At 42.8% G+C, this 22,940-nt stretch overlaps 1 protein-coding gene across 3 annotated transcripts; it reads left to right on the top strand.

Annotated features, from left to right (window-relative positions):
- The first annotated feature begins 106 nt into the window (after positions 1 to 106).
- On the top strand, positions 107 to 19,919 carry LOC110977879 (LHFPL tetraspan subfamily member 6 protein-like). Of its 3 annotated transcripts, none has more exons than XM_022232398.2 (4): positions 107 to 213; positions 11,972 to 12,441; positions 17,357 to 17,455; positions 18,281 to 19,919. In XM_022232398.2, the coding sequence occupies exons 1-4, from the start codon at positions 131 to 133 to the stop codon at positions 18,397 to 18,399; spliced, it is 771 nt and encodes a 256-aa protein (XP_022088090.2). In that variant the 5' UTR covers positions 107 to 130; the 3' UTR covers positions 18,400 to 19,919. The 3 variants fall into 3 exon arrangements, with proteins under 3 accessions (XP_022088090.2, XP_022088089.1, XP_022088088.1); XM_022232397.2 differs by lacking the exon at positions 107 to 213 and adding an exon at positions 1,949 to 2,190; XM_022232396.2 differs by lacking the exon at positions 107 to 213 and adding an exon at positions 9,779 to 9,961.
- The last annotated feature ends 3,021 nt before the right edge of the window (positions 19,920 to 22,940 follow it).

Raw genomic sequence — 22,940 nt, 5'->3', positions numbered from 1 at the left:
TTTGCAACGCGATATTTGTATTGCGCTTATAAAAGAGTCAAATACATGTAGTAAAAAACAGTGGAAGCCTGTGACAGCGTCGTGGCATGCCGTCTTTTCGAATAGCGCCCTCTTTTGACCATACCCAACAATGCGCATCTACCGTACCGCTCATACAATCGACTGTTCAATATCGGTCTGCCTCGTCGAGTCGCGTCGTGTATTGTCAAACCCGTAAGTGTACATTTCGCTTCTTTCCACAAGGAAATAAAGCCATTTTGCTCTTCGAAGGATATTTTGACATGCTATGGGCTAAAACTTTCATCACACTTGTGATTTGGTTTTCTGGTGTTTTCATGTAATCGATGCAGGGACACATGACACCGATCTTGTGTGTCCTGGGTTACGGTGCGCTTACATGTATCTGTCATGTGTCTGTCACGTCTGTATAAATGTCATCTTCTGACACATCCCACTAACTTCTGACCCAGCTGAGCACGGGTATGGAACTCTTCACTAAAATTCTCCAAAACTACAAATCACGAAAACAAAATGAAATATCCTGCTATAGTAATTTTAATACTAGGCCTAACGTTGCAACTTTTGGGGTTCGGAGAAAAATACTTAAAAACACATGAAAATGCCCACATGGTCTCTCAGTGTTGTTAGACTCAAATCAAGTCATACTTAAGTTGTGTGGCTCTTCCCCAGTCAGCCATCCCTTACGTAACATGCAGTACACGCTCGGCCACTTTCATAACGTCTTGTAAGGTACCCTCATTTGATAGCTTTTCCACGATATCAATCCGGCATCAATGTCAAAGATTGCACAATGTGTGTCACCAGTCAGTAAGTCCAACTTGACCATGGAGGTACAGTAGAAAATTCCTGCCTCAATGACTTGACGGGTAGGCCAGTCAGACTCCCTTCCCTTTATATGTAATTAATCATAATTTGATAACTGCATGTATGAACTACATGTACATGTACGTGATCTTGCATAATGTAGTCAAACTCGTATATGTAGACTTGTTCATTATAATGCAGGTACTTGTATGAACGATGTAAAAAGAAGTCCAGGAATTTGAGTGGCTGCTACTACTTTAGGATTTGCTGTGAACAAATGGTTGCTAGATTTGTCAAGTCGGGAGTTCTGAACTCACGGTAAAATGTGGACATAAAGAGGGGGCGAAGCAAATCCTGCTGCATGGCCTCCATATTCAAAGCATAAACGCAGACAATGTCACGGAAGATCATGACTTGAATCAAGTCTACTCGAACCTGGTCTACAGGGACCAGATCTTGTACTGCGCTGCAGGCAGAGTCACTACATGTACATGATTACTTGGTCTTGGAGGGTTAATTTACTGATTAGGGCATGTTTCATCATGGTATAATTTGTTCAATGCTGGCTTTTGAAAAAGGATGTAGGGCTATCAGATGGTGGCAAATTGTTAAATGTCCATGTGGGGTATGTGGACTTTATTTATACACAAAATACTTCCATTTCATCAATGTGTCAAGATGCTTGGAAGGGCTTCTTTCATCATGTTCATGGTTGTTACCCTTGAAACGTGTAGATAAGTACACTACATGTACATGTACTCACTAGGCATTTGAAATAACAGCAAGTCGTGCCAAAAATCTGGCCTTTGATTGCGGCAAGTCGTTCTGGGAGATTAACAAAGAAAAGGCCCACGCTAATCATGCCCTCGGGGAGCTGCAGAAATCTTGAGTGATGGCACACAATACGATGAGTTTACAACACAGGACCCATTAAATCTGGCTTCAGTCCGCGGAGGTTTCCAGGGTGTTTGTGCTATAGGGACTCACTGAGGTGTAGCGGAAATCCTCCGTTTCCTGAAACCCACAGTAGAGTCACCGCTGGGGACTTTTTTGTTCACGTTAAAGAGAAAAAAAAAAGGGTTGGAGGGTTGTTGCTCTGTTGGACAGTGCGTTTGTAACGGCAACGACCTTAGATAACACAACACGGAGTGGTCCACTTGTTTGTTAGTTTAGGCAGGGACACGGTCCTTTTTTTCTGTCAAGCACCCCCACTTGTCTGCAACAGATCTACACTGTACCTTACGAAAACGATGGCATCTTAAGTTGGGAAGCTGTTACTTTTTGTAATTCAAACAACAAAATGAAATCGGCAACCAAGACTAGCACAAAGTCGAGAGATACAGGCTACAGTGGAAGTCAGTTGTGGTAAGTTCGGGGAGTGCGTTTTCATTTGTTACCATTCTTGAGTGAAACTCGCATCAAACGAACCACTTGCTGTTGTGCCGAGGATGGCCCAAGCAGGTGCACATTAAACATCTCTGTCGGAAATGAACGTTGATTAAGACAGTTTAAACTTGAAGATGTTGAAACTACCAAACATGTACCTAAAATATTTTTTCACACTTGTGACGTCTACGTAGAACGGGTACATAGAATGTGCTGTACAGTACCGGTTAACTTAGGTACCCAGGTAGGCCTACATGTACGTCCGTACACCTCCTAGTGCGAAAGTTTGATACTACGGTACAGTGTTGTACATGTACATGGTATCGTCGTGTATCACAAATTCTGTGAGGCACACTCCAGTCAGTTCTGCTACCTTTCTGTTGAGAATTTATCATTGTGCTACTTTTACATGTAGGTGAGAGAAGGAAAAATTGAAGGAATGTAAAATCAAGGATCCTACAAATCCCCCAAACTTGAAACACCAGGAACGGGCAGTTGTTTACATGTAGAGTGTATTGCTAACTGTGTGATCGAATAATAAATTATTCGAAAACAAACATTACATGTGGCGTGTGTCTTTGAAATCCGAAGTAATACAACAGACATTTTTAGAAAGCAAATTTAAGTGCATACATGTACATGTACATGTATACCTGTGTATACAGGTGTAGGTCTACATTGGGCAATGGAAGAGTGTGCATGTAAATCTCTCATCATGGGATCATTAAGAGGGATAGGCCTACTGTACATGTACATAATACACAGCAATGGTATCAAAGCTGATTTCACTGGGGAACTTAAAACTACAAACATTTCATCTATGTTCGTTAGCCTTCTTGTCCGGATTTCATACATACATGTGCTGGTATGTACGTGTAGGAACAGGTTACATGTGTTCAGTTAGACATACATGAATTCACCATTAATTGGTCATGAAATTGCGGGACTTTGTTTCAAGGATTTCAGACGATGGACTGCATGTACATGTACTTGTAAAATTTTCTAAACAGCTTCTATTGAGGTACCAGTCTACGACCCAACGACACACTCAATAAAAGCTGAAATGTAGAAAGTACAGAAACCATCTCATCCACTCAGAGCACCATACATGTACATGTACCAGTGATACTTTTTCACTGGTACATTTGGAGGTGCTTTGGAAAGATTTCGGTATCCGGTGCACACTCGAAGATTGTTCAGCAGGGAAGGCACCTGAACATGCACGCATCGTTTTCCTTCTAAAGGGACAGAGCAAAGTTTGTACGTATTCGTGTACATTTGTAGTTTGTACAAGCAACACTAGATGTACCGGGTACCGTCCGAAGGCTGCTACATTTTTAACCTGTTCAAAATTACCGTAAGCCCAAGGGCACAAGGGCTTTGAAAGAACCCAATCAATTTTGCCCTAATCCCTCCTCTTTTGATTTGGGAAAGTGCCGGCTTGAATACAAAGGAACTGGTCACTTTGTTTTCAACCCCCCCCCCCCGACTGGTGACTTGGATCACAGGGCAAGTTGGATGATGGCTGAAGTGAAGGATGTCATAGCAACTTTAGCACTGCATCCTTGAATCAGCAGATTAGTTTGCCTGGATCCCATTATCTGAGCTGAGCGGGGCTTTGATCTCTCAGATTTACGTTTTTTTTCTCCAGGGAGAGGGAGCTTACAGAGTACCCCGTGTACATACATGTACAATGTACATGCTGTGTAGTACAACGTCGCATATGGTACTGTACATCTACATGTATGTACATGTATGTGCTGGTACATGTACTAAACACCCAGGTGAGCATGCATGTACATGTACAGTGCGTACATGTGTGTACAAAAGTTTGTTGCATTAGGATGCCGTCCCTTTTTATTGCATGTATCTTCAAAGTGTAAGTTTAAGTGATCATGTATTTTAGCCAGTTGAATTCATCTGTTGTTTCTCGGTCACCAGTTTATTCAGTTACATATTACATACATGTATATTGTACATGTATACTGGTAAAGTAAAAGAAAATGTTTTATTTTTAAATGTTCGGGATTAGGGATGAAAAATTCTCATCAAGTTGAATGTCTTTAATTTAGAAATTCACAATTTCTGATTCCTGCTTTGACATTGCTAGCCCTAAATGTACTGTGGGTTAATGAGGAATGTCCCCCAAAGTCTTAATCATGCTGCTTCTACTGTTGCTTTTTTGCAAAATATCCGGGTGATGTTACTCGTTAAAGTAAACCAGTAACTGTCCCCTAGACTTCTTGTGTGCATTGCGTCATGTCGTACAGTATGTACACCCAGACCCACACAAAGCACTGAAATAACCCACAGGACCAAGTCACCCGCCTACATGTATACATGTACACAGCATTGACAGAAAAAAACCTCAACACTTTTGTCGCACTGAACCGCAAAAAATAGTTGAACAAGTCGATTGAATGCGGAGCATCTGAGATAAGATCTGCACATGATGTGTACATGCCCCAAGCCCTGCGGCCGGCCGAGCCATTGTGCATTATATGGGGTAATTGATCAATTTGGATGGGAGTTGTGCTTCAGGGAGTGGCCCTGTTGCATGTGTGGCCGGCTGTACATGTATAGTATAATTTATTTTGGTATGCAAGGCAAATTGAAGTGAGCTCTTACTTGCCATAAAAACATTGCTTTGAATTCCACCATTTAAGGATTCTAGGCGGAGGGTTGGGTCCGTTGTCTGCTGGACACCCAGTGCGACATATTGGATACTCCACTTTATTTGCAGTGAGTCGTAAACTTCAGCTGCTTGGACACTATCTATGTTTTGTTCTTGTTTTTTGTTTTTCAAGTTTAGGCAAAGTTCTTAAACATTAAATACTGTCTAAAAAGCCGTGCTGCAAAAACGACACAGCATGTTTGCATGTCTGCTCGTTTTTCATTTTTTTTAGGGCCAAGTCACTTCGATTAATTCACTGTTCAACCTTCAATTCGATCCAATATCGAAATTTTCGATCATACCGATCGGCATATTTTTGAACAATCTGTATACAAAATCAGTCGCAGTAATGCACAAAACTGTACCGGTACATTTTAATTAATTTTTCTCTTTTAAAACAAAAGAAAATTCTCCCTTTGAAGTTTATTTGAATATTCAAATTCGGAAAATAGTATTTGAATATTCGATAATCGATCAAATGTTCGATACAACCCAATTTTTTTTAATTTGAGTGCTGATTACAAGTGCGTGAATGGATTTCTTTTTATTTTATCTGGTGTCATCTACTGGTAATTCCAACTTTGTAGTACCCACATTTACCATTGAAATTGTTTTGCCAAATTAATAGAGCTCTCACCTATTCTGCTTTTTTTTCCCCGCTGTGCAATTCTCCAGCAAAATGCTGTGCACTGCTTTGCTGCTCTGCACGGCCATACTGCACTCAAGTCACCTGTCCCTTGAATACAGTTAACTTGTTTCCACATTTATTTCCCCGCTCACCAATTAATGAAAAGCTTTGTTTCAAAATTGGCAAGAATGTCAATCCTGTGGGAATAAAACTGAAAACAAGCAATGTTTCTGGGTTCCTAATTATGATTAATGTACTTAATGTCCCCAAATGACCTGGGCATGTGTTGCATGTATTATTTCAAAGAGCAGAGGCCAGCAGCAGGGGCGCAGGGTAAGAGATGTTACAAAATCTGTGTACCCATAAAGGGTTAGGTTAGCACCATGTGAATATTTGGAAGATACATGTGGTTCCAAAAGGAGCCGGTGAGTTGAAACTCTGTGTACAGTTGCATGTGCGCTTGTACATGGAGGGTACATGTACATGTACCCCACAAGGCCAGTTTTGATCCTTGTGGGGTTCTGAAGTGGTACCCCACAAGAATTTCACAAAATGGATTAGATATTTTAAATTTACTAAAAAGGAGGAATTTTCAAGTGCCACTCATCTGTCGCAAATTGAAGTGTTTTATAAGGGACATACCGGTACATGTACGGTCGAAATTTCAACCCAGGGAAACTGAACTTGGTTGAAATGGCAGTGATTTGAAATTTTTTCCGTGTTGTGTGGGAATTTTGTACACGAGAACAAAGGATACAATGTATGTACCCCACAAGTATACATACATGTACTGTATATAATCCTGATAATGGTGGGTGCATGTACATGTGAGTATGTGTGCCTGCCTTCACATTTTAGTAACAATCAAGTGGGTACATAATACACACCGGTAATTGACAGTGTTTGAAATGAAGACTTGGAACAGTAAACCTGTTCATGCACTGGGCCGACCATGCATGCTGCACTAAGCCTATGCAGATTTTGAATTTACACCTCCACACATAGAGCAACTGATCTGAGACAATCCACCCTTTTAGGCCCTGTTAACATGATGTGAATTATTGGCCCTGTGGTGATGAACCCAAAAACTGTTTATTATCTCAGCACTTATGGTGCCCCCTAAAGGAGAGTATCAATCAGTCTTGAGGGGACCCCCTGGTGATGTTATATTGTACCCATGTTTACCAGTACCTGGACACCAGCACACTGTGCCACAGGTTATGGACATGTGTACATGTTTGTAAATGTACATACCTAGCCCCTTGGATTTACTGCTCATAGAATCCTGTACTTGTGGAGACAACATTTTGTGCTTCATGTAGTGAAATGTTGTGCAGTCCAGAGAATCTGGTGGTTATCTGTACTAAAATAAGGATTTATCTTGGACATGTACATGTACCTTGAGTTCTCAGAGAATTTCCGGTCAACAATGGTTTAGGAAAAGTTGAGATCTGTTTTGCTTGTGGTTAACTTACCCAGCCACAGCAGAGGGTTTTGTGTGCACCGTCCTGCGCATGATATATGCTGAGTATTGGTACATGTGTAGACTAGACTCAGTGAGGAGTCAGGTTGGCAAGGTAGGTCTTTCCTCGCCTTCCACCTCTGTGGTCCCGGGTTCGATTCCCGGTCCGGTCCACATGCGGACTGGGTTTTCAGTCCCCACCTGACTCCGTGGGTTTTACCCAGAATATTCCTCTGGGGTTTTCCTCCCACCTCTAAAACTGTAACTGCTTCTTACTGTCTCCCCTTTACTGATGTTGGTGAATGTGGATCGTTTGACGGCTGCATGAGGCGCCCTTGTATGCCATCGGCTCAACCATGTTTAAATGTATTCATTGTTCCACGCTTAATGTCTTCATTGTACAGCGCATTTGAACCTATATATGAAATTTGCGCTTTATAAATGAATAAATAATTATTATTATTAGTGATTTCTTGCATATTGGTTGTTTAAAATCAGCTTGGCGAAAAACACACAGGTACATGTACACTGTACGAGTGGCTAAGTACTGTTCATGCACTGTACAGAGCTGAAAATTGTGGCCAGACACGCTCAGTGTGCTCATTGTGTGATTATTAATTCACTCCAACCCCATCTCTGAAGCCCCTGAGACTGAAATTTTCGTGATTAATTCATGCCATCACGCACTGGCTTGGGAATGATGACAGAGATGATGGTTTGTGTGTTCACGGTTCGTCTACCGGTAGCCGTGCATCCGATCAGCACTCGTGCCAATATGGCTGTTGTGTCTGATCATGGAGCTAGGATGGCAGGAATTCAGAGAGGAAGGAAAGCTGTTCAGTCCAGTCTTGTTCATGTGGATACACTGTAGTGCTAGCATTCAAAGGTGTCCAAAGCTCCTCAACAGGGTAGCATTGAAAGGTATCCAAAGTTCAAAGCGTTCAAAGGATGTCACATTATTTCTTTTCCACATACATGTACATGTGGCAGCATGTCAGCGAAGAAAATTGGTGTCGGTCTTACATGTACTAGGGGGTACATGTACCGAATGTGCTCAGTGACAAAAGAATTAAAAACACTTGCTTTCCAGCCAAGTAGCTGTTGTGAATTACAATATTGTTTATTGTTCAAATTTCATCCATGCCTTACTGTTGGTTTTATCATGGAGCCATTTTATAGCTTCATGGTTTTATTGAGAGCCAGGGGCGTAGCAAAGGCAATTTTTTGGGGGGGTGAGGGAGGGATGTGCCAGAGTTAGTTTGGCGACCTGTAACTTGTTTGCCAACATTGTGTCGTGTAAAACGGAAATCCATGGTACCGTATGCTGCATTTCATGCTTCAGAGGCGATACCCACAATAAATACATGTATATATTCCGATTTTGAATTCCTTTGCTGATTGGAGCTCCATTTGCTGACTGGAAAATTATTGGGGATGCCGCACCTCCCTCCCCCAACCCTCTGCCCTTTGAAACCATTTGACCTGAGTGCTGACTGTTGACTAGAGTGATACCAGTTAAAGCAGAAGAAAATCAGTCGTGGTCATTACATGGAACCACTGACTGAAATATTTCATCCCTTTGGAAAGACAAAAATAGATGAAACTGACTTTTGAAATTATTGGACTCTGCACGATGGCTTGATATACTCTGGAGGTATAAACACGCCTGTTCTTAGCATGTTTGAAATTTGGTCTCAACCACATGTACCGGGTACATGTAATTTACCACTGTAACCATACCAGATCCTTCCAAATCCACCTGGAGGTGGGGGGGGGATTTTCCAGGCTTGAGGAAGGTCGAGACTCGTGCCAGCCGTGGGATCCAGTGGTCCTTAGATTACAACAGCTAGAGAACAAAAGTTCAGAAATCCCCCCCCCACCAAAAAGATGGAGTAAAATACAATGTGCATGTGATAATTACATGTAGCCGTCCGCACCCTGACACACAATTCTAACCCTCCGCTACAAGACAGGCTGATGTCGGACATCTCCTTGTAAACCTCCTTGTGCAATTTTTGTTTTTCTGAATAAAGCCTCGGTAGATTACAGGCAGCGACAGTTCTCTCGTCATTCGCGTATGTAGGCACTTTAATGTTCTTGTATTCCATGTACGGTAATTCTGTGGGCTGGTTTTGGAATGATACAGGTGCTCACAGTTGGCGGTCAAACCAAAGCTTGGAAGAAAAAAAAAAACCCATTAATCTTGTTGCTCCACCAGTGTTTCTATACACATACCGATCATGTACGTGTAGGTACATGTGCTTTGTGTATACAGTGTACCGTCATTATATGTACCATATGTTGTAGCATCCCATCTGACATTCCATTCACGCACCATGCCGGCTCACCATGCTCAAGCCCAATAACTTCTGGAATGATTGGATTGCATCAGGGGACCAATCGCCGGTCAGCACTTCTCCTTGCGCTCGAATATCACCGCCAGGCCGTGTAGGATATTACGTGTACCTGATGATGCTCATATGGAGGGACTGCATGTATACCGGTTATAATATGTTGATAATAATCCGAGAGTGTTACAGCTTGTAGACATTAGCAGGATCCCTCGGAAGATGCAGGGGCTGGTTGCGCATTTGTCGGCTCGTCAGTTTCCGGAAGTGGGCATTGAAGCCAGGATCAACTTGGATGGACGAATAGCTTAAAGCTTTGTATTCCTTTGATGCTGAGCAGATGTGCGTGCTCTCGTGAGTTAGATTCCGTTTCAGCAGGGAAGACAGAATAACAGTCCTGGACCGATAGTTTCTTGCTGATGGACTTGGTAAATTAGAAGATTTTCTTGGTTAGTTTTTTGGCAAGAGTGTACCGTACAAGTTGGTACTCAAGAAATGTGATCTTGGACCATTAGCTGACTAATTGTCGTGAGCTTAGGAGTACAAATTCTTTCCGGAATGGATTCTAGGAGGATGCCAGGTCATTCTGGGTCACGGACTGGAGGTACCAGTACCCCCGGTTATCCCATCTCCATGAGGTAAGGTACGGCTTGGGGCCCGGATTATTTATTGACACAGATTTGCAGGGCTCTGCCAAGAGGAGGATCTCTGCTTTAATACTACAGCGTGAAACTTAAGTACTGTACTTGTGTATTTGTGAACATGTACAAATGCTCTGTGTGACACTACATGTGCATGTAGGGTACCTGTGCTGCATACTGGTAATGGGGATCACATTTTTGTTTACAAACGCAAGGGGCCAACTTCATAAAGCTGCTTAAGCACAGAGTTTGTTTAAGCACAAAAGATTGCTTAATAAACAAAGGTTACCAACTCAGACTCTATGTAATTGTCATGCTAACCAAAAGACAGGTGAATAGCATTTCAAAACAGTATACATCACAAGAAGTTTTATCTGGTATAAACCTGATTTGTCAAGCAAGGATTTTTCCACGCCTAAACAAATTTTTCACTTTAAGTAGTTCTATGAAATTGCGCGAAGGTCTGCTTGTAAGCAGAAAACTTGGCCTACATGTACTGGTATGATGTACATGTACATGTAGAGTCCGGTCACAAGTAGTGAATGTCAATCATGGCCTTTCACTGCTGATTATGATGTTACTGTTTATTTATTTTCATACTCGGCAACCTTGGCCTTTACAGTGTGGCAGGTTATGTGCATCATACAGTTCCTTATTTGCTTTGTGGCTACCTCCTACTTGCATCTTCTCAGGGGTTTTTGAGAACTTTCACTTTCATCTTGTGAACCAAGAAAACAAATGTTACCAGAAAAAAAAAAGGTTCGGATGAAACTGCGGTATGAAATGTCCCTCTGACTCTATCAGCCTTTGGATTCTTTGATTTATGCCCCCTCTTGAAGGGAGGGAATCTCATTTCAAAAATACACACAGTTACACGTTTTTTCAGGTCTGAAATTCTGCTGAAATCTACGCATGCATGTATGCCGTTGATATCAGTTGAAGAACGAAAGCTGTTAACTGGAATGGCTGGTGGATTTTAAGAGTCAACATTTATGCTGTTAATAAGCGTGCAATATGTGGAGCTAACGAGGGTCGTGTGGAAAAAAAAGTGAGAAAAAAAATAATAACTGATGGTGCATTTACCGTACATTTCATCGTGTTTTATATCCCTTCGCTTTTGTTACCTGCTTTAAATTGCCTTTTCCACTGAAGTTGAAAATGATAGGCACTGTGCACAGGGCACATCAGCCCCTGTTTTTCCAGACAGGAATCTCACAAACCATGTGATCATGAACAGCTTACCAGTTGCACCTGTCACTTTGCTTTCTAATAGATGTGTTGTAAATGGTATGTTCCAGCTGTTGGACCCCCAAAAATGGGAATTTACATGTCTGTACCACAAAATGGAGTTTGCAGTACAACTGGTTTGTCGTTCCCTCTGAATTGCCATAATGAGGTTCCTTCAATGTTCCATTTGTTGAATGCTATGCTATGTACCGTGTACATGTACCTGATTCAAAATATTGTCGTTGGCCCCACTTCAACACAAGCCTCAATGTGGAGACTCTGTAATTTATGATCCCCCCCGTTACAATGATCCTTTTGTGAGCGGACGACGTGCGCAGCCGTTTAATATCTGTGTGAAATTGTGGTGTTGATCTGCAGTGCACTTTTATTTACCCACACTTCACCACTGAACTCCTGTGCGTGATGGAACAAAACGACCCGCCTCAAGTCATCCAGAAATAACTGATGAGTGAAAAAAGTCCCAGTTCATAGAACCACTTTGGAAAGTTTACAGCGCTAGACAATATGTACCGACGTACCCCTCAACACCAGGTGCAGTCAGGACAGACATGAAGTCGACTCGGAGCTGCCAAGTTTGACAAAGCTGTCTGGAAAGTGCAGCTTTGGTGATCAGAAAATTGTGGTCTTTTCAAAGCGGCACTGCTGTTTGTTTTGGATTCATGCTCTGTCTAGGCATAACACTCCCCCTGACCTTTTGATTCCTGATCCCGACTGATCGTCTGTCTCTCTCATTGTTTGTCGATCCTGGAAATTTCCCAGGATACCGGAGCCAGGCACATTCAGCAAGCGTTTCCCCAGCACAGTCTCCACTTATGCCACCGAGGAAGAGGACGGGAGTGACTCCATCATCGCCATGGGGATGGGACTAACGGCTGTGGGGGTGGTGTGGACCCTCGCCTCGTTGCTGGCCACCTGCCTGTGCTGCGCGGGCTTCGTCTTCCCCTACTGGATTGCGGGCGCCACGCTGGACGGGCGGCACGTGTTCCACTTTGGTCTGTTCCGACGCTGCAACTACCCGACTGCCAACGGCGAGATCGCCCTCGGCTGCGGTCGCTACTCGAGCTTTGAGGACATACCCACGCTGTCGTGGCAACTGGGCACCCTCCTGATCGGCGCCGGGTGCCTGGTGTCCATGCTGGTGGCCTTCACCGGTGTCCTGGCATGCTGCATGAAAGATTTGGTGACGCAGAAAGTTGGAAGGGTGGCGGGAGTTCTTCAACTCTTTGCTGGTGAGTACTGTTGTACGGGATCTCTGAAAACATCGTTAATCTTACACCAACCATCAGTGTCTTAGATTACAGTGGATTCACACAGATGCTGGTCTTTCTACATGTACCTGTACATGTGGAAACCAGATTTTCACAAACAAAAATATGCATTCACGCTTTTCAAGCGTACGATTCCGTCTACTCCAGTCTCTTCATTTCAGATTTTTTAAATGCCTGTTACTTTAATGCGACTGCTGTGGAAATACATGTAACTATTTACAATGTACTCTGTTTTTCTTGTCTTTTTTTGGGTGGGGGGAATATTTGATTGCAAAACCAGGGACATTCCCTAATTTTCCAGTGGAAAAAGAAAAGTCCCAAGAGCCTACAGCTTGGTGGCCTCATTGCATTGCAAATCTCTGATCTGAAAATTCCCAAAAATTGCTCGGAATGCATGATAAGAATTTCATTTGCCAGCCCCGGAGAATTTTTCTGCATCTGGCTGAACGTGTCCCAAACACTCTGATTGGGGAACATGTCAGTGTGTGTGTGTGTGTGAAAGTGAGTGGTGAATACCCGTTCCAGCTCCTGGTGATTTACGGGGGCATCTGGTTTATGACCCGGAGGTGTTAGCTTTCTGGATTGAATTCCTTGAACGTTTTCAGCAAACTGGCCAAGTTCAATGGCATTGCTGGCCTTTTATGGTGAACAAAAAAAGAAAAAAGAAAAAGGAAAGCTACACCTGAGCACCGTTGGAAATCTCTTACGGTACAACCTCAGCAGAGGAGATATTGGATACCTTGGCCTTCAGGTTCCAGGGGTTAAAAAGCTGGCCCGGAGGGCGTTGATGATCAGGAGGGATAGGCACAGAGCCCTGGTAGTGTGTTTGATAGGGCCTTTTATGGTTGGGTGTCGAACCGAACAATTCGCTAGCATTGTTGTATTCTCCTACCCCTGGAGTTTATTGGGTTGTTGAATGCAGTTCACATGTACATGTATATGTACATGTAAATAAAGATTCTGTTGCCCCCCCCCCCATAACAATCCCTTGTGGCACTACTTTGCAACCAGCCAAGTTCTCAAAGTTTAATTTTGGTTTTGGTAAAATAAATAGAGGAAATACCCTACAGTTTTCATTGGCATTCATTTCATTTGCGGAAATACCCTACAGTTTTCATTGGCATTCATTTCATTTGCACCTATGGTGTTACTTGTGTACCTGCACATGTACATGTATGGTATGCACATGTATGTACATGTACATCAAGCAAAGTTGCTCTTCCGCGGCTCTTCACTATCAGCACGTGGCCAGTACACGGACTATTACTTTGCAATCAAATCCATCTGTGAAAACAATTTTTCAGCTTTACAATATCAGAAAGAGGTCTCTTGTGCCGGTACCGGGTAGGGCATCAGTGGGATAGATTTGTAAGATCTTCAAATCTCTACAGGAATTTGCTGGTCAAAAGGCTTGCATGTTAAATACAAACACGTAGTTTTGTTTTGCTAAAGTTGATTTACAATGTACTTTTACATACATGTACTGTACAGGATGCATGTACCAATAAGTTATAAAATCTCAAAGCTACATGTACATGTAGTCATACATGTAAGAATGTTGGTGTTAAACAGCATACCACTGAGTGCTTTTTTTCTGTTACAAGTCAAAAGGTTTACATGTAGTTCATCGGAGTGTTATTTCTTTTCCTAATTGTAAACTTTAAGATGAATTCATGCATAGGGTACTTAACACAAAGCCTGTAAGATTGAATTTGTCAGGTTTTCTGGCAGTTAAGCTTCATGTACATGTACCATTCTGGCATTGGTACATTGAAACTTGCAGTGATTCTGGCAAATCTCTGGACAAATTGCAGTGGCGTAGCCGGGGGAGAGGGAGCCTGGGGTACATGTACATGCCCCCAACAAATTCCAGGTGCCCCCCCACTAAAAAGCAGATGAATGGATATTGAACAAGGCTTACAAAAGCTTTCCCCCCCCCCAAAAAAAAAACTGCACTAGTGAAAGCTGGTGCCCCCTCCCCATAAGATGCTGGTGTCCCCCTTGTCTCCCCCTAGTAAAACCCTACCGGTAGCTACACCACTGACAGGTTGACTTGTGCCTTTGTTTTGGTTTGTTTTTTGTAGTTTTAGCAAAATCATTGAGACAGAGCACCTGTCATTTCCTCAGCCAAAGGTTTCTCTCTCTCTCTCTCTAAATTTGGACAATAAAAATTGAATTGACTAGTTTTCAGTATGGAACATTGTCCGTTGCAGACCACTGCATGTACATGTATCATTGCCAAGAGAAACTTTGCTGGGCCTTGGTTGGGTAGCTGTGCACCTACATGTACCGGTACATGTACACTGTACCTTTATTTAGCATGCATACAGGTGTGAATTGCCTACAGTCAACAAGGGCAATCCAGTGATCAATTAATCCCTCTTGAAGGCCCAGCCTGCTGAACAGGTGGATCATTTAGCTTCAGGCTCTTCAGCCCTCCAACCCTCCTGGATTCAGCATGTAACTGTCACCAGTGAATTCTCAAGTGCAAAGATGAGGGTTTAGTGTTTACCAGTAACCATCACTCTGCGCAGCAGCTTCTGCTCTGAAATGCACACCACATTTGTGTACATGCAAATGTGTACATGTACATGCACCATGTACATGTACATCTGTACATGCCATGCAGGTACTGTGAACATTAATTGGTGTACATGGATACCCGTTCTCTAGTCACGGCCACAGTCAACTGCGGCCGGGAACCCCATATTTAAAACAGAATTATAAAGAGGCCAAACTATAGGCCTACTGGTCGATACCTGTGTACTGGTACATGTGTACGGTACGTCTTCTTTTTGGAAAATTGCAGACCTGTACAAAACGCTTGCTAAGGCCATAGAGCTCTTTGCTAAGGCCAAGAATAAAGGAACAAAAAGTGGCCCATTAGTACCAAAGCATAATCATGTACATTTAATGATACATGTACATATACTGTACATACACGTATAATACTGTTTACTGAAAATGGGTCACTTGGGCCAATGGGAGACATTCCCATAAGAACGTGCACAAACATTACTGTTCCATAATTAAATATTCCCTAATCTGATCTGAACCAAACTTTGTATGTTTTCAATTTAGACCCTGATCTATCATCTCTCAAAATTTGGACAATAAAATTTGGCCTCCTCCTGGAAGTTGGAGCATCGGGAGCAATTTGGACAGCGAACTTCGGCCTAATGACCGATATTTCCCTAAGGTTGAAAAATTTACCACAAATTGTCTCCCTAAAACCCTAATGACCCATTTGTAAGAATACATGGAATCATTTATTTGTACATATAGGTACATGTACATGCACATGTACTGGTACATGCACATGTGTACCCTCACAACCCTGATGCTGTAGACCTATGCTGAGCACAGTCAAGAGCACAGATATGTGTTTACAGACAATTAGGCAATTATAGGTACAACATATGCGGGCACCCGTGCATTGTCCCGCACATCAGGGGTGGACGCCACATACATGTAACTTACATACAAATTAGGCGAGCTGCAAGCAAATGCTATCTGTCGTAAAGGTTTCCGTCTCGTTCAGCCACGCGTCTACCTGTATTCAGCTGTCCGCATTATAACGTGCAAGTTTTTGCTTGTAGTAATAACATGGAGCTCTACATGTACATGTATACATCAGAACCTCATACAATGTATGTGACTCGCTCTGCAAAAAAGGGTGATACGTTGCGCAATGCCAAAACACGTTACGGTGCGTTCTACTCGGAGAGGGCAAAATTTCTTCAAACTTAGTTTCTGTAACATTTACACTTTCAGAATTTATGACTACAAACATGGATACTGATGAATAAAGATGAAAAATTGATCCTTCAGTAGGAAATCCTACATAGCATTGTGTTTCCAAGCGCTACACTTCATGAGCTTTTTCTCAAAAAGTGCTTTTATTGAATCCAAAAATGTGGACATACAAATGTCCATATATCTCCAGAATGCAGCTCACTACAGGGGTCATTCATACATCAAATTGCAGCTTGTGATGTACACAATCCAACCATATCAAAAACTCCTAACCTGAATCTGGCCACTTGTTACCCATTTTTCCAGAGCCGGTCACATATACATTATTGCCCTGAAAGTGTACCGATAGTCTGCAAAGTTAATGAGGAAATTGAATCCCTCCATGTGAAAGGTATCAGTGGCAGCGTATAGTGCGTAAATTTTGTGTGAGATGTGTCATAATTTGTTGTGTAACTTAGGCAATAAAATGTGGCGTCTTTGCGTAAAGTTGCGTGAAATCAACTGCTTCGCTGTACTTGTACAGAGTGCCTTGTCGGGTTATCACAGACCACGTCGTCGGTCTAATCTCCTCTAGGATTATAAAACAAGCATCCATTCCCGTCTAGGCCCAGCCCAAACTTTGGGTAAGAATTCAGTGGGGGTGGGTCGGGTGGGGTGAGGTGGGTGGAGATTGCGGAATGGGGCTGTGACTAGGCAGGGTGAGAATTGGATGGTGTACTTGTACATGTACCGATACATGGGAATTTGTGGGAATGGAATAGGAATTGCCCGGTACCCTGTAGGCACTAGTACTTGAACATGTTGGATGAGTAGGAAGTATATGTAGTGATAGTGATGGTGGAGTCTTTGTTGGATGTGTGGGGATATGCTTCAGGGGGTGGGGTTGGGCAGAGATTGTGGTTGCTACAGGATTCCGCATTTTCTAAATTTTTGTGGTTAAAAAAAAATGGTGTCTGGTATGCTCTGCATTTTGCCTAGAATTCAATCAAAGGTGAAAATATTTGATGCATTTTTACATATATGTACCAGTAGCCGTCAAGTCAGCCCTTCCATTTGGGCCAGCTGCTGTCATTTTTATTACATCCTTACTGACCGTAGATTCAATTTCTTCCTTATTCAGCTTGCCTCGTGGGAGCAGGCTGCGCCCTATACCCCAACGGCTGGGACCATCCCCAAGTCAAGATGGTGTGCGGTGAGGTGTCAGGGGCATATCAACTCGGTGAGTTCATTTTGTTGTCAGGCAGGGGTCCTGAAGCCAGGAACCCAGTTTCTGCTTTGGTCACCGGTTGTGCTTTTCTCGCAATCTTGACTACAACCTTGTGAAATCGTTGCTCCTACCGAACGAGAACTAAAGTTTGGAGTTGGATATCAACGCCAGGTCAAAATGGTGGATGAGAAGCAGCCAGTTTTTGTTGTCCACATAATGAATTATCCCCCACTTTTTTGTTGCGTGCAGCAAACCAAAACGGGTGTCATCAATTTTTATAATGTGAATAGAACAATGAGGACCTTGACAAAAATGACGTTTCACAATGATATCGTTTGCTACCTTCACTTTGTTTCTCTGTGGTGATGTATTCGTTTCCATTCCTACATTTTTGTGGGCCACCTTAAGCGTGTTCCTGGCTCTTTAGCGGTCACAAACTTGTTTCTCGTTTAGGGGTTGCCAAAACACACCCCAGAGCAGTGGCCAAAGTCGTCACTGCGATACCACCGCCAATTATCCCCCGTCAATCGCTGGTCCATCAGTCTGTTTATTTAGGGCTTGTGAGCTTGTAATCAAGCCTGCGGTTTGACTGAAGAGTGTCTTGGGCTTGACTCTATTACAAGCCCGTTCAGGGACTCACAGATTACGCGTCACAAGATCCAAGCCTAAGAGCCGTTTCAAAATTATGACTGACGTTCATTCTCTTGTTTTTCATTGCAAACTTGACAGCATCCTACATGTACATAGACAGTATTGCCCGTCCTGAGTAGACGGGGATTAAAGTCTTAAATTTTTTCTTTTCTTTTCCCTTTTCCCCTTGTAATCTGTCTGTGGCAGGTGAGTGCAAGATCTCCTGGGCCTACCTGGTGACCGTCGGTGGGTGTGTCCTGCTCCTGCTGTCTGCCCTCCTTTCCTGCCGGGCCGGGCGGAGGAAGCTGGAGGCCTACAGGGTTTAACCGCGCCCCTTTTGCTTCGGGAGTCCTGATTGGACCATGAGGAGCCCCTCCTCAACAAGCCCCTCCCCTTCATCATTGCCCAGCTACATGTAGCTTGCCGTTGTGTTAAGACTGTGTGCTATTTCGCCCCCTCGTTTCACTTCACCTGCGAGGTGAAGGCACTCTACCGACTACTAGAGTAGAAATCGGGGGACAAGTCGTGGAGGTGTTTCTCCTGGTTTTAGACTGCTCGACCAGTTACCAGATAACCAGAAACTCAATCTGCACGTTAAGGTTTTCAGAAATATCTCTGGGAGAGAAAAGAAGTGAATATTTTCTCCAAGTTTTCTTTGAGGAAGCGAGGGGATGTCCACATTAAAGGTACATGTACTTGTATGTAGTATTAAACACTGGTCCGTCCAGCGGTGCACACATCAGTAATCTCTAGCTGACCCACGCAGCCCAGACGTACATCAGTCATTCGTGGCTGGAAAAGACCTTGGTGCCCCAGTGATGTATCAAGCTTTGGGTGGGGAGGGGGCGGAGGCTTTTCTGGAAACGGAGGTTCAAATTGTTTTCAGCCGCAAAGTAATAATTCCCCCCCCCCAACACACAGGTGTTAGTACTGATGTGAACATGATGGGGGGGCAGAGGGCTTGCCCCTGCGGCTTTTCTTACTCAATGCACTACCAGGGAGTAAGCCTTCAAGGTTTTTGTGAATTGGCAAAAGTGTCAGAAAAATTCAGCCGGGCACACTCTCAACCATCAGAACTGCACATCGTACGAGTGGTAACCGCTATGCCATTTTGACAAAGATTTCAAGGCCGTCTCATGCGATAATCATCCTCACCGTCAAGTTCACATGTACCGTAACTCAAGATGTATCCGGTACAGTTGCTATCACCAATTCCTTGCCTGCTGTAATCGTGGCGGATCGGGGGGGGGACCATATGGTCATGTGGTACCAGTGCTTTGACGGCCTTTGATTGGGCCCAATTCTATTTGCACACGAGCACCGAACGTAGGATGTCAGTGGAGTTCAGATGTTGTCGACGGAATTGTCGGTTCTTGTCCAAAGTAATTTTTTATCAGAGTATTGAAAATAGTTTACCAAAAGAATTGCCCTTTGCATGCGTACAAGCCCAGGTTTTTATATGGGGAATGATCTGAAATCATAGCATTAGCAGACCTGTACATTTTAGCTTTCTGTATATATTGTACCCTTGAATATATCACCGTTCTTTGTAATCTTTTATTTTGTATTTATTGGACTTACAAATATTACCTCTTTATATCTTGTGTATAGTCTTGTGTTCTAAAAGTAGACTCCGTATACTGTATTTTCCGAACTATTTTTCATACAAAAGGTACCGTATAGGTCATGTTCTGTGATGTAACAGTGGTAATTATCGATGTCAAAGATGTCCTGTTTACTTGTACATGTATGCGGCTTTTCAGAACCTGCATTTTAGGTTGTGTAATGCAGAATGATATTCAAGGAAGGAGGATTATGTTGTGAATAAATTGAGAAAGACATGGAACGATGTGATGTGAGTGTTTCCTCAAGAGTTCAAGGATTCTCTGCTGTGGTGAGGGCGAACTGCTCTTGATCAACCAAAACAGCGTCTGCACATGAACGCCTGTATTGCTGTATTACAGCGACTAAGGGTTAAATGGATTTTTAGCACTGTCATCGCGTCTGCCCAGTGTGTATGTCATTTCACTTCCTGTCAGTAATTTTGTTTACAGAGCGTTCGTAAGTTGTTACCTTTTTTCCTCTTTAGGGTGAACTGATTCAAAGAAAAAGGATTTATCCCCACCAAGAGCACATCTAGAGCCGCGTGGTTTAGGCGACCGAAGTTGAGGGGTGGGCAAAAACGTCTGTTTTTTTTTTTTTAATTAAGTAACTTTTCATGACCTGTCTGAAGGGTGAGGCTATACTTTGGGACTTTGTACACGCTTTCAGATAAAAGAGAAAGGAAACTGACCAAACATTGCCCTGTCTAATTTTTCTTTTTTCAAAAGGGGAGGGCGTGTCCCCATCCCCCTCCCAGATCTGCCCTTGCTTATCCCTGCGACAGAGTAAATATTCTGGGAATAAGGGAGAGATTGGCAGTAATATAAATTACTGTTAGTGAATGCATTTTACAAAGTCTCGATGTCTACGGTATATCTCGCTACATTTTTTTCGACTGGAAATGTACCTTTGCATTTTTTGATTGAATGAAACGTACTTCAGTTTATTGAATACATCTGCCCGATTTTGGAAATGACGTAATTTATTTGCATAATTATGAGAGGAGCTGACTCGGACTAAGTACGCTGCAGGGCATGTTGATAATTTTTATGCTAAGTTTATTTTGTGATTGTTTTTCAATTAATTAATTAATTAATTTTTTTTAGAGGGAGGAGTGTTTCACACCCAATGTTGCTGGCGTCACACTCCGAGTGTCATGCACTATAAGGCTTCGGTATTTAAGCTGTATATTACAGTGTGGCTGCAATGAATTTTTCTTCGACACAAATCTTCTGCATCTTTGTACTTTTCTTCAATGTATGAAAACTCTTACACACTTACAGGACTTTTTGTGTACAAACCAATGTAACATTGAGGCTTCTTCCTGAGATGACATCACAGTTTTACCATGAATATGGAAATCTAATTAGCATAAAAACAAAAATGCGTTAAGATACCCTATGAAATAGTGAAACCAAAGTTGCAAATTTCGTTACTGAGGCACAAATTTTCACAGGTTTGTATTAAAAAAAAAAAAAAAAACATTGATTGCAGCTACCCTGCTAGGTCGGATTTCTTTGTCGTGATTTATCCGATAGACGATCCTTACTTTTAATTTTGTCGGTGATACCCACAGAACGCCCTGTGATCAGGAAACCTGGACCAGGTGGGCCGAGTGGTGGCGCTACATCAAAACTACTGTTCTTCCTCGATGTCTTTTTTCGTAATTTAAATTTATCTTCTCACCAAGTATCACTGATGATCACTTGTCTTTTGACAATATATTTCAAATCATTGGTTATCTTGGTCATTTTTTAAAGTCTAGTGAGAATGTTTTCAGCTATGAGGAAAAAAAGAAAAAAAAAATATCGAATTGATAAGACAATGATTACCGCCGCTTGTGTCACGGCTCGAGCTGAGCGAGCTCGAGCGCCTGACATAAATTTATAATGCTCTGCGCGTCGTTAGCTGTGACCCCGTGTGATGTATTTCCTTCACTAAAAACCTGTGCAGGGACATCGGCCCTTTCCATCGCCCTGTTAGGGCGCTTGGCGACGAGTGAATCTGTGACTCCATTTCTAACCTTGTCCCCAGAGCACTGCGCACCGTCGAACCCTTACCTGCTCTCTCCCTCCTGACAAAAGACGTTTTGCATATCCAAATATGTTAGAATTCGTGCATGTTATTAACAGTCTTGTACCTGACTGTATGCAACGAAGTTGTTTTTGTGTGTATTGTCTTGTCTAAAAGTAAAGTGACTTCTTTACGACGTGGCGTTTTGGATAGCAGGGTGATAATGTGCGTATGTAATATGAAGTGCCACTCTTTACAATATAGAAAATAATCGAATTTAAAATTGAGATTACGTCAGTATTAGCCATCTTATTTACAGGCTGGCCTTATCGATTACAAAACGAGCCCACTGAGAGAACACTAAATATAAATTGAATTGAATCAAACTAACTTGCTAAAAAGTAACTGTATTGTGTACAAGATAATTAAACTTTTGTTTCAAAGCTATAATTCCCTTGTGAGGCATTGTGGGCCTAATATTAGCAGACCTTAAAACACGTCAAAAAAGGTCGATATCAAAACCAAAATTTACGCTTCTCTTTTGTTTCATTCATCCAAGGCAGAGCTAGTGTAGTTTCCATGGGTTGTTATTGGAAACGAATTGAACGGAGTGACCCCGGGGGAAGAGGTTGCTCCAATTCGCTGTCACTCAGTTCAGGCGACACCTCTCACCCCGGCAGCTTTCCAGCGGCCATTAGCAGCCAGAGCCTCCCGGGAAATGCCATGGCGGTTGCCTGTTTCACCGCACAACTTAACCCTGCGTCCGCCACGGTCCGTCTGCAAATTCAAGTAGGCCGAATCCGGGCCCCGAACGGCAGGAGGGGATTGTAAGGAAGACAAACAAAGGATCTCTTCAAGTTTTCACTAGCTGCGGCAGCGGTACTGACAAAAAAAGTTCCTTTCACCATGTCTGAGATTGGGTTTTTCAGTGATAGGGACAAACAGTCGACTCATGATCGAATAGATCATTAATGAACACACTGCGCGTGCGTTTACCATTTTAGTTTTAGTATTTAGATTTTACAAAGCAATGCAAAAGGCACGTTACAGCAGCGGCTACAAAAAGTGTACCGATACCTCAAATATGGACGCCAGCAAGATGCACCTCAAGACAACAGAAGGAGCAACAGCAACAACACCCAGCAAACAGGACAACAAACGAAACAGCGACATGGGGGGGGGGAGAAAAAGGGTCGTTCTATAAATTTGGGGTCCAACTGTTTTCTTGTCCCTGTCACATCGGACATGATTT

This window comes from Acanthaster planci, linkage group LG14 (genome assembly GCF_054643075.1).
Source record: "Acanthaster planci isolate LZ-2023a linkage group LG14, COTS_SCS, whole genome shotgun sequence".
NCBI classification, from domain to species: Eukaryota; Metazoa; Echinodermata; class Asteroidea; order Valvatida; family Acanthasteridae; genus Acanthaster; species Acanthaster planci.
Note: the sequence above shows the minus strand (reverse complement) of the source record. Positions and strands in the feature narration are given on the sequence as shown.

What these genes read in the sequence shown, in the direction of transcription:
- LOC110977879 (XM_022232398.2), top strand. Translation starts at nt 131, where the DNA reads ATGCGCATCTACCGTACCGCTCATACAATCGACTGTTCAATATCGGTC. An exon ending in AGTTCTTCAACTCTTTGCTG is followed by an intron (nt 12,442 to 17,356) that starts GTGAGTACTGTT and finishes TTCCTTATTCAG; the next exon opens with CTTGCCTCGTGGGAGCAGGC. An exon ending in GTCAGGGGCATATCAACTCG is followed by an intron (nt 17,456 to 18,280) that starts GTGAGTTCATTT and finishes TGTCTGTGGCAG; the next exon opens with GTGAGTGCAAGATCTCCTGG.